Raw genomic sequence first — 12,239 nt, forward strand, 5'->3', positions numbered from 1 at the left:
GAGCTAAACAGACAAATGAAAGAAAAGCAGCAGACTTCATGGCAAATATTTATAGCCCACCACATGAGATAGAACTCTGCTGGTTCGTATCAAAAGAGAAGAAAATCAGATAGGTTTAGAAAGGTCCCTTCTGGCACAGCCATAGAAACAGAAAACCAACTGAGGAAGGACAGACCAGGGCTCCCATACTGTGGTTGGATCACCCTGGCAGAGCACTGGAGGGAGGTAATTAATTAAATTAACAATAGAAAAGTCATGCCAGGCCTTCCAAGGCATCACTCACAGATGACTACTCCTGTTTTCACATCACTACTTCAGCTGTTTGCTAAATGGAAAATATCCATGACTGAGACAAAAACTATACACATATGGAAATACCACTTAAGGGTCTCTTCTTATTCTTCCTGCAAGCACAGGTTTCATTCTCTCTATACTGCCATAGTAATGACCCTGTCAACTCCAGTGAGACCAAGACCCAGACGGCAGGACTGTCTTCCTTTCTAAAATCAGTGTTCTGTCTCATCTACATGCTCTTGTAGATGCAGACCATTCATTTTCATATGCCTTTGTTCTGCAGAAAGGTGAAAGAAATGAGTAAAGATGTTCACTGAATGCTTCCTATGCCCCTAGATGAAAAGTTATGATGTACTTTTCTACACAGAATTATATTCTGGATTTCATGGTATAGTTGAATATAAAATAATTGTTTTTCACTACAGTAATAAATTTTTCTACAATCTGTACAATATGATGCCAGAACAAATGTGTTCTGTCATAAAAGTCTATTTTATTTAATGATCCCACTGTTCTAATCAGCACTACAACAAAACAAGCTGAAAGAGTAGATAGCAAAGTCACATTTAGCATTTTCTGTCACTGCTGAATGCTATAGAACTATTTGCCTTCCCCTTCCTTTTCTCTGCTTAGAGGGAGAAAAAAATGCAACAAGTAAAATGCACAAAGCTTTTGCTAGAATGGAACACTTCTCGTAGCAAATCTCAATGAGAAAATTCAGCTAACGTTCAGAGTGCTGACAGTGCATCATTTTTCTGACAGCACATATCCTGCCAGAGATCACTACAGATATCATTACATAACTAGGCCTTCACACTGAATAAGAAATTAATTAACTGAGGAAGAGATCAGCAGAGAATCAGGACCATCTCAGCCTTAAAGCTTCTTGTCTTCTCACTTCTTTCCCAGTGCTGCATTTCTGAATAGCTGATTAGTCTTCCTATGTCTCACAGAACAAGCCAGATTAATGATAGGTCTTGCTATCAGTGTATTGACATTGTTTCTTTGTGTACAAGACATGCTGGCCAGAAGATCTTCCCTACTTTGCTACCTGCCCTCTTGGCAGTGAGGGTGAATTCTGGATTTTAAAATAGCATATCCTGTAGGTTAAGACAATGAATATCAACAACTTGACATATTAATGTTTTCTTTTTTAAAAAAATTTAATATTTTCTTTTTTATACTGCTGTGATAAACTACCATTGCAAATATTACTATTGAATGTAGACTTTCAATAACACAACATTCTACAAGAAAACACCCTATTCCATACTCTAATTTTCCTTGAGGTTAGGACTAAAGTAGATTAATAGCAAAACCACTTAAATCATACCACTGCTTGGTACATCCATCACAGTAAAGCAACCGCATGCTGACTCCATGAGACCTAGGTCCCCTAAGGCATCTTTCCAGATATGAGGAATAAAAGTGAGGTCACAAAAGTTTTCAGAAAAGCAAGCACTGGAGAATAATAATGTTTTCACCAAGAGTTATTCTAAAGATGGAAAATAACAGGATGCTGAAGTCAAGGCCAAGGTACCAGAAACAATTCTCATCAGCAGACATCTCATTTTATCACCTAACAATTTCCTCTCCTTACAGTACATCATCAAGTACAGGGTTACTGAGGGAGAAGATAAAAGGCTGACTTGTGCTTCTCAGGAAGATAAACTTTCTCAGACACTTCTAATTAACACATGGGACAAACCTTTTCTACCAAACACAGTACATTGCATTCATATGCTTTGCCTATGTCAGGGCAAAGAGATACCTGAGACATGGGTGAATGACTAACTCCTGTTGATACAGCTTCTGGCTTGAAGGGGTCGAAGTCCAAATCCAGTAACGATTCCTCTTTCTTAGCTTCAGGTACTTCATTCTGTTAGAAGAGAAATATAACTCTTGAAAAACTTATCTTTTAAAAGCTGCCCTGGGCAGTAAAATATTAAAATGATCAAGAAAGAAAACAAACCACCCAATATATTTACTAGCTTTGGTGCACACCAGAAGGTGAAGGAGCTTTGAAGATTTTCCTGAGCTTTAGTACAAGTTTTACTTTAATGAGATTCACTCTTATGATGTCTTTGGTTTCTCTGTAGTAGAGCTTTGCCTTTTCAGGCTAAACAGTGACAGCCCTCCCAAGAAAGTGTTGAGTGCACACCTCCTGATGGTGAAAGCCCTTTTAAAGTTCTTTGAGACAGACATTGAAGTTAAGAACTACATAAATGCACCCAATATCCATACCTTCTAGTAACTTAATCTCTCCCCAAACACAAACGTTAGTAAAAAGCCAATACAGAAGGATCTAAGCGCATTTGAATTAAGTTTTAATTCTGAACATGTATACCAATTTATAATTAATGTTGTCTTGAGCTCTAAACTTTAGGAAACATCTAAAGTTAAAGACAGTTAGGCACTGGAACAGGCTGCCCAGAGAAGCCATGGATGTTCCATCCCTAAAAGTGTTCAAAGCCAGGTTGGACAGGGCTTTGAGCAACCTGGTCTAGTGAGAGCTGTCCCTGTCCATGGCATGGGGGGAGAATGGAACTAGGTGATCTTTAAGGTGTCTTTCAACCAAAACCATTTTATGATTCTATGATATGCTCTTATTTAACGGGATCACATAGTAGAGCCTTTTTGGTTTGCAATTAATAAATTAACCAAGGCCTCTGAGGTCACTAAAAGAATATACACACACTATATATATATATATATATATATATGTTTAATGGGACTACAGGTCTTTTCTGCTGTAAAATAACCTCAAAAAACAATTAGTGTGCTTCAACATAACATACTAATTAGTGTGAAACTGTAGCTGAGATTTAATTATCATTAATTGTAAATATTCTAAGCAAGCATCTTGGTCTTGCTAATAAGGCTAGTACTGCCTACTGCTAGTTGTTCAGTTAAATAGTGGGAGAAGCTTGTACAACAGGGCAAGTCTAACACAATATGGCAGGTATAAACCCAGAAAATCTAGGAGATAATAATAATGATGATGACAATGATAGGACATTTAAGAGTATAAACATTCCTAATTAGTGTTACTATTAAATAGTAAATAGATATTTAAATTTAGGTAATTAATAATTCCATTATGCCGCAAAACACCTTAACACTCTCTGTCACCTGCAAACATGGTCAAAAGAGCTCCTCAGCTCACATGTTAGGAATGACAGAGTGACCTAAAACTCCTCAGTCTGTAAGTAGTATGCTAGGGATGATGTGAGAAGGGTCTCTACCAGTGTGAGAGGCACAGGGGTTCCCTGGTTCCTCCAAACCAGGAAGGCAGTTGGCAGCAAAGTTTATGGGGTCAAATGTAAAATAAAGAAGTGGTGCTGCTCCCTGTGACACAGGGTCCAGCTGGGGACCTCCTTGGCTTCAGGTAGTCTGAATGTGAAAAATGTACACATGCTGAAGGACTGAATAAACTTGTGGCAAAGTAGTCTGTTGAGGCTCACTAAATAGGTAGAAATCATGCTGAGGAAGCCCCAGAGCAGAGAATGACTGGAGGCTGAGAGACTGTAGTAGAAGGGGGTATCAAGAGTACCAACTTGGCTTGCCTTGATTTATCTTCTTTCTTTGCCCTTCTGCATCACTGGTGATGACAGATAACTGGTCTGATAGACTGAAGCCCATGTTATAGTCTTAAACTTTAGCTAAAAAACCACTGTTCCCACAAGTAACCAACATTACGTTAATTCTCTCATGCCTTCCATCAAGCATATTTAGTCTCCATCACATATGCTCTTGAGGCACTAATACCCATATGGTCATACAACCTGATGAAACAACAGCATTTTCTGGCATATAATCAGAACTGGATGGAGACATAAAAGATAATTATCTTTTACTGAGGTTTGAGAATGAAGTTGCTCCCTTTGAGGACTGAATCAAATGAACAGGAGTCTTAGGCCATGAGTGATGACAGCTAAGGTATTGGAAGTGACAGGGTACTGATCACTGATAGCAAAGGTTATCATGTACCCACGACCCTCAGACCAAAATGAAGAAAACACTCAACTTTAGTGACAAAGGTCCAAATAAACATACAGAGTACCTAAGATACCACATTACAGGGAGATGCAGGAGAAACAGGAACCTCACAAAATCCCTCAATAAGGGGCAAAGCTGTAACAGGAAGGCTTGCCAAATATCCCGTATTTATTCCACCACAGCATGATGAAGCATGAATAAATTAAACATTTGAAAGAGGCAGCTGTAGCAGAAGCAAGGCTATACCTCTCAGAGGTATGTACAAGGAATGAAGAAGGCACAAAAAACCTTCAAGGACTACCAAAACTGTTATCCTCTCTCTGTACACAGTCTGTACAAGCCTTAAAATAGCCTTAGCCATTATAGACCATCCACTTAAGAACTGTCAGGCACACTCAAACAGATTATGTATCTGTAGGGGGCATATAAAGGCCTACAATGTCCAGGCTAGTAATTGGACACTAGGGAGACATGTGATATGAAGAAAAGGAGAAATAAATCAAGGAACATGCATTCTGAATGATCTTTTCATCTGGTCACCCAGATATTTCATCTTTTCACCTCTTTCTTTTACAAGGCAGTAATTAAATCCATTTTTGATGATGAATAACCAGGATGTGTGAGACATTTTGCTGAACCAACATCTTCAACTAATCAACTTTCCGCATCTTGAACTAATGCAGTGAATGCATCAGTACTGCTTGGCAAAGAAGGAGGGAACAACAACAATTACCAGATATTTGTGTTTCAGGAAACAAGAGTGCTTGGCCTGTTTGTAATCACCCCCAAAACACTGTATCAAAGCAGCAAAGCTCTACTCATCAGGCTGTTGGTTTTGTGCCTTTGCATGAGCAGTGTCTTGGGACACCAGTGGTGGTCCCTTGGGAAGTTCTGCACCATTGGCAGGCTCTGCAGGCTTAATAGCTGCTCAACAAGGGCTTTGGGAGAATAGGAGAAGCCATAAACACCATGTGAAATAAGCCCATATTTCCTGTGGATTTCATGCTATATAATTTTTTTAACTGGTTCACATACACAAGGATGCAAAACCTATACATCACATTGTTTGGGTATGTCTGTATGTAGTCAGATATCTCAGACACAGTAAGTAGGGTGCTTTAGTGATGGGAGTGGAGGGAGAAGTGCAGATGATTAATGGGAAGGTGGTCATGGAATAGTTTAGGATATTCCCTGGTCATTGACTGTGGAGGAGGGAAGGACATAAATCACTCAGTAAAGGGAGATCCATTTTTCTTGAGAAACAAGGAAAAGAGTTCACTTCTCAGAAGCATGCCCACTTCTATTATGCCATTCCATTTCTATGCCACTTTCACATAGAAAGGTTATAAGGATTCTGGAAGCATAACTTATGCTAATTTAAAGCTTTGTTCTGGTGTCATCTCCTAATGGAAAAGGAAAGCAGTTCCATTTCTGCTTCCCTGGATGGCCTGACATATACATGTTAGCTGGAAACGGTATTTAATGCAGGGGGCCATATCTAGCACGAGTTACACCAACTCTTTCCAGTGATTTCAAGGCTCATGCTCCTAAAGTAATTAATTCCTATGAAATCAGGGTACAGTGATGCAAGACACCCGCCATGTCCCTTCAGAGTGGCTGCCAGCAGCTGCATGCTGGGAGTAGCCTTTAATTCTTTAGTTGCATGGAGACTTAACTATAAGTAAGTCTTTTCCAACTAGACCCCTCTATACAGCAATGCATGCTTCTCCCTACCACAAGAAAACAAAGCATCACATGTTCAAATTGTATAAAATACATTTTTCATTGCTGTGCCTTTGTTCTCCTGTGTTGTCAAATGAATCACAATAAAACCAATGATTCAGATGAAAACAGAAATTCCTAAATATTTTGCGTAAGCTTCAGATCTACATATTTCTCCCCAGTCTATCAGATGCAGGCTTTCAGAGCTACAATTACCATGAAAGAAAGGGTCCATTATCAAAAAAAGTGGCAATCACTGTAAGTATGTAAAAGCTGAATAGCTGAATACAAATTTTATGGCCTTATTTTGCACAATTCTGGCTTTTCTCTTTATTATACACAACTTTAAAAAATATCATAATAGTAAGATGAAATGAATTTTGATCCCTCCTTTGCTATGCAGCTAATATTTCTATGAGCATAGCCGAGTGAACGAATCATCTACCTGAAGCAGTCTTTTTTACCTGTAAAAACCAGACAAGTTCCATTTTATAAAAATCACTCAACGGAAAGAAAGAATACTTTTGATGATTTTGATGAAGGAAACAGAAGTAATGAAGGATCTCTGTAAAGTTCCACTTGAGATGCTTAGCATTAAAAAAAACATCTTAGATCAACTCTCAGCTAATAATGCAACACAGATGCATTTAAATCTCAAACATGACTGTACCACAGTATGTTTAGTCAGATCTCTCAGGAAATCACTCTTTTTTTCAATATGTTAGCAATGTTAGCTCTTTTGAGTGATTATGTGCGACCTATTCAAAGGCAGAACACCATATGTGTAACTCAAGATTACAGAAAGTGGTAATTGTGCCTCTGCCTTCTACCTGTGCCTTCTTTTTCCCTCCCCAATGAAGATCAGCCCCAAGGGCATTGTCTTGGAGAATGGGTGATCTAGGGTGATTACATGGGTGGACTTCTACACAATTCACTGAAGCTTACCTGTGATGGGGTTGTCACATTGATTTCTGGGACAAAGTTGTCGTCAAATAAGTTAATGATGTTCTCCTGTTGCAACTCCTTCGTGGGTGTGAGTTTAGGCAGTGGTGGGACTGGCGGACCTTTCCTCAGCTAGGCAGACAGCAAAAATGTCACAGACTACTTCAGGGATAAAAGAAAATATTTAATCTAGGCCTAAACAAATTGTCTTAGGTTTGTACTTTGGCTTATGTTTATACATGGGAATAAGCCATGTTTAGCTGTTACCACCAAATGCTTTGAAATAAACATTATGGGAAGAGCAGAACAACCCTAAGTTTCAAAGTCATTAAAACTCAAGGTTTCACATTTGATACAAAAGCAACTCTTGGTTGTTTTCTTTCTGCTGAGACAGGCACACCATGTAAGACACTAGCTCTTCTATGCAGCCCATAGCTGGAAGGCTGATACTGCCCAGAAACAATACCTCTGCAGCTTTTGGCTTCTTAAGTTAATTTGTGTTTAGCTTTAGGATTTTGTATCTGCTCACCTGTTGCTAGCCTTAGGGTGAACTTAATGCTAAGAGCACATCTCTGGGAACTATAGCACTTCAAAGGTATTTAGTTTACTATATTCCTCCTGCTCTCCAGAGATTCACGTAACTGTGATGAACTAATTGCTAGCAATAATACCAAAAAGTATTGGATAATTTTTAAATCTATCAAAAACCCAAGAAAATAAATCCACAAAAAAATCCTCAGGTAGTATAGTGACATAACACCATTGGCACCAATGAGGCTGAGTCCTACCAGGTGAATACTCAGGCAGTGAGTTGTCACATTTTGGGAGACCAGGGAAAATAAGCATGGTCACATGCAAGATACAAAACTGATTTTCTTCTGACATGGAGACTGCATAGAAACAGCAATCAGTACAGAAGCTATCCCAATTCCAAAAATATCTGTAACATCAACACAACTCTTTGATATACACATGAAGTATCATATACAACTCATGCTACAGATGGAAGTGATGAATGAAACCAATTCTTATTTTTGAGCATAGAAATTACTCCATTGATTACAACAGTGTTGAACTTTCCCATTAATGTTTAAAACAATAAGACTGTAATTATCAGTAATTAGCAGAGCAGTATTTCAGCTAGCTTTAGTTTTCATTGTTTTAGAGAGTGGCCAGACCAGTGATATTCACTGGCTAATTTTTCCCAGGGTAAGCATTAATTTGAAGATGAATGAAGAGCAGAATTATATAGTGTACAAAAAATCACAGGGAAGTTTCAGAAATAGGCTTTTCAAACCATCACTGCTGGTATATGGGTCCTTAGAGACAATGCCACTTTTTAAGCAGTGTTTTTGCTATGTCATCACAAGTCCCACCAATTCACCAGGCACCCAAATCTTTCTTCATTCCCCTAATACAACAACCATTTTCTATTCATGTTGTGACACAGGGATGAACAAGCGATGAACAGAACAGACTGCAACAGAACCAGTGGCTTCTCTGACAATACTCAATCTACCAAGTACATCATCTCAGCTATCTTTCACTGCACAACAGGCCAGGGCCCTCTGCCAGGTATCTCCTTACCTGTGTAGGTGACTTAGGTCGGGCTGGTGCCGGGGACGCTGGTGCCAGCATATGGTTGGGACTAGCAGTAGGGCTAGGTAGGGGAGAGACCTCCTCTGGTGGTGACGGTGTTTTTGCAAAGCGGAGTGGACCTGAATCACTAGACAGAAGCAGAGGAATGGCAAGGACATACATATCTTGCTGACTTATTACTTTGAAAATCAGATGCTGAACTGCATCTATGAAGTAATGTCAGTGACCACAAAAAAAAATCCACACTGAAGATGAGATAAGCCATTAAATAGTGACTAAAACTAAAATTGCAGTTAAAGACAATTAAAATTCAGTGTCAAAGGAAGTTTTAATTTTGAATTTTTGATAATCTTGATTTTTGGAACATTTGTTTATCTGATCATTGTAGCTTGAAGAAAACATAGTACCTGCATTTTTTTTCAGATTCTGGACCTGAAATACCATTTCACTTATAAATTTATAACTACTATAAACTGTGAAATGGATTTACTGTCTTAATTTCACACGTTTGTTGGAATAAAAGACTCTAAAGATTAAAAAAACGCAGAGGAAGGCATAACAATAAATAATGCAAACAATTTCAAAAGCCCAGCAACTTCAGAAAGGTTTCAATAGAACAAAACACAGCCAAAATTATTATAAAGATATCAGTATTTGGAAGGACAAATCACAACAATCATAAACAAGCAGCAGTCTAGTGACTTCTACAGAGCTCTGCTGATACTAAGAAAAGATCTGATAAAGTTGTAAAAAGCATCTGCCCTTCTCATGAAAGGACCTGGTGCAAACACTGAGAAAATATTCAGCTACCTAGATATGCAGAAAGCTTACAGTGAGGGAGGCTATGAACTACAGTACCCAACAAGCACAGTACTCGGTAAGAGCGACGCCTACACATCCTCAGGGGGAGCAGAAGCACTACCTGACTGAGAGCACAGCATAAACATGATCCTAATGCTAACACAAGGAAAACTGTTCTTTGGAAGGACAAACTTAGTTCACACTCACCACCTCTTTCTGTGGAAATATTAAAAGAGAAAAAAGAAGCAGTCATTATGAAATTTATGTGCCAGGTACAATATTTGCCTTCAGGACAGAGTGTTCAGTAGGATGCAAGTTTTTAAGATGTTTCTTTTTATGCAGTTCTTTAAAGTAAAGATTAGATACTGTACTTGTCTAATATCAATTTCTCACACATCTAAAATGGAAAGCTGTTTTATCTCATCAAGACCCACTTGTGAGTCTTTTAGAGTACCATCACTAATAAGGGAAATAAAAATCTATCCAGATTTTCACACAAGTACAAACAGTACAGCAAAAGACAGTAACAAAGTAACTGAAAAAATGGATTTTTAGAAAGCTTTTTAAGAGTTCACACTACATTAAATGACATCTAGTAATTTGCAGCAAAAATATTTTTGCTTTTTTCTTTCAGTGATGGAATGAAAAATTCAGTGGGAACAAGCAAGTGCATGTTGGACATGAACTAAAAGACACAGGTGGATAAAATACTAATTTTTGTTTACAAATAGTACTTGAAATCTTCCAGCAATACATCATTTTACATCACATAAAGGTATTCTACAAATCCAGTTTGTGAGTCTGTCCTAAATGGGCCAAAGTTAACAGCTCCGAAGGCAATATGTAATATACAATCATGGATTGTACTGAAGTAATCTAAAATGCAACTTCTAGTGATGTGCTTATAAAATAGTTCTGAATTTTGCATTACATCAGAAGCTTCAGTATCTCATTCTTTGTTCTTCTAAAGAGAGATTAAAACAAATATAGGAGTATCTGCCATATTTTTGAGGCAGACATTACGTTCTTTGGTCAGTCTTAATTGCTGCTAATCCACCTCCATCCTGGGGGCGAATCAGCAATTTAATTTTAATTTATGCCTCAACATTATCTGGCTTTTGTGTTATTTTGTTGTTGTTTTGTGGCACTGGGTGGAAAATGTTGATGTGGGCAGAGGCCTAGCACGTGGCACGTGCAGCAGGCGGCTGCACACAAGAGGAGCTGTATTTGTTGAAAGCAAAAAATCCAGAAATACTGTATTGGCATCCACTGACCTTAAGAAAGCACCATCTGATTTTAAACTCCTTTTGGTTTTGTGCTTTAAAACACAATTTCACTTGAAAGTCTTCAAAAATATGGTGTTTCATGACATTCTCTTTATTTAGCTTTTCTGCTTTTATGAGGCACCCTCAGGTCTTTACTTTTCCCCGTAGGCAGAAGAGATAAAAGCTGGCATTCAAAGGCTGGGATTCTCATCTAATAGTAGGAGCTAAAAACATTTCTCAATATTTCAAGGCCTTAAACAAATTATGAGAGTTAGCAACATAGCTGTAAACTAAGCATCTAAGAATAAATGAGCTTAGGGTTACTGCAAAGCTTACGTTAGTGCACTTAGCTGGTGCAAATTGATGTAACAGTCTACAGTAAACTTGGCTAAATTGAAACAGCCTTTGTTCTCTTTTTTTTTTTTTTTTTTGAAAGGACTTTCTAGGAAAAGTGTCAGTGAAGAAGGAAGATTTAAGTTTTGCATCTTTACTGCTGTTGAGAACTTCATCCCAGACACCTTCATCTACTACCCTGAAAAAATAATGCCTGTTACCATGCTGTGCAGAAATCACTACACATGGTGTTGGTGATTACTTCATATGCTGAAACCCACAAAGCCTACAGCAATGCAATTCATTAAAAAGGCAATAAATTTACCTTGGTGCCCCTTGAATGGTGAAGGCCTTGTCTGCATGCTGATCCCCCAGCTTTGTCATCACTTCATATAGTTTGTGACATAACTGTGAAAACAAACCAGTTGCCTGAGTTTATGTGAACAGCTATAGTCATGATTAAAAACACAGGTGATAAATCTGGTCTGACAAATGATAAATCGATAACTTTATGTTACAATATTAAACCTAACAAGAATTCTCAGTGCCATATATAGCAAAAGCCCAAAAAGAAACCCATCAAAACCCACAGAATCAAAGATAATAGCAGTTCTTCACAAACTTGAGCCATTTTCTAGAGAACCAGTTCATAAGTGTGATTGAGTGCTACGTGAGCTCTGATGAAAGAGGTCATTTAAGTTTAAAAAAAAAAGTAACATCGGGAAGCCAAGAAGATCCATGTTTTCCCTTAAGAAGTCAAATCCAATTTTTCACAGAGCATCACTAAAGTGAGTTTCCAAAAAAATTTTGGTTCCAATTTGAAGGTTGCTATAGATAATACATTACTATTTAGCCAGGTACATTCAAAAGATCATCAATGAAACAAGTTGATTTGCCTAACAGTCACAGATAAAATATTGCATTGCTGACAATGCATATAACAGACTTGAAGGGAATGTTTGACATGCTTTTCTTGTACTGATTAAAGCAAAGAGGTGCTTAGCAATTCTTAGCACAGCAAAAATAATTAGGGCAACAGTAATTATCAAAATAGAAAGTGATTTTAGTGCTACAACTGATAATGCACTGCAATCCAAAATTGTAAGGGCTGCTCCTTCCTTGAGGAGAGAACAAATACGGCAAGTAGAAATGAATATGATTATTATACCACAAATCTGGATCTATGGCAAATTCTCATGTGTGCCTCTGTTAGATTTTTACTATAAGACATTTTTTAGCTGTCATGCATATCTTAATCCATTATACATGAGATAGTCAGTTTTA

General features: G+C 37.9%; 1 protein-coding gene across 2 annotated transcripts in view; it reads right to left on the reverse strand.

Annotated features, from left to right (window-relative positions):
• Window positions 1-12,239, reverse strand: part of AMPH (amphiphysin) — a 121,914-nt gene that overhangs the window by 25,692 nt on the left and 83,983 nt on the right. For both annotated transcript variants that reach the window (XM_033512015.1, XM_015618882.2), the window contains exons 9-12: window positions 11,281-11,363; window positions 8,545-8,683; window positions 6,961-7,089; window positions 2,066-2,173 (exon numbers count right to left, since the gene is read on the reverse strand). In XM_033512015.1, the coding sequence (XP_033367906.1) occupies window positions 2,066-2,173; window positions 6,961-7,089; window positions 8,545-8,683; window positions 11,281-11,363 (459 nt within the window). The remainder of the gene's footprint in view (window positions 1-2,065; window positions 2,174-6,960; window positions 7,090-8,544; window positions 8,684-11,280; window positions 11,364-12,239) is intronic.

The sequence above is a fragment of the Parus major genome, chromosome 2 (assembly GCF_001522545.3).
Source record: "Parus major isolate Abel chromosome 2, Parus_major1.1, whole genome shotgun sequence".
NCBI lineage: Eukaryota > Metazoa > Chordata > Aves > Passeriformes > Paridae > Parus > Parus major.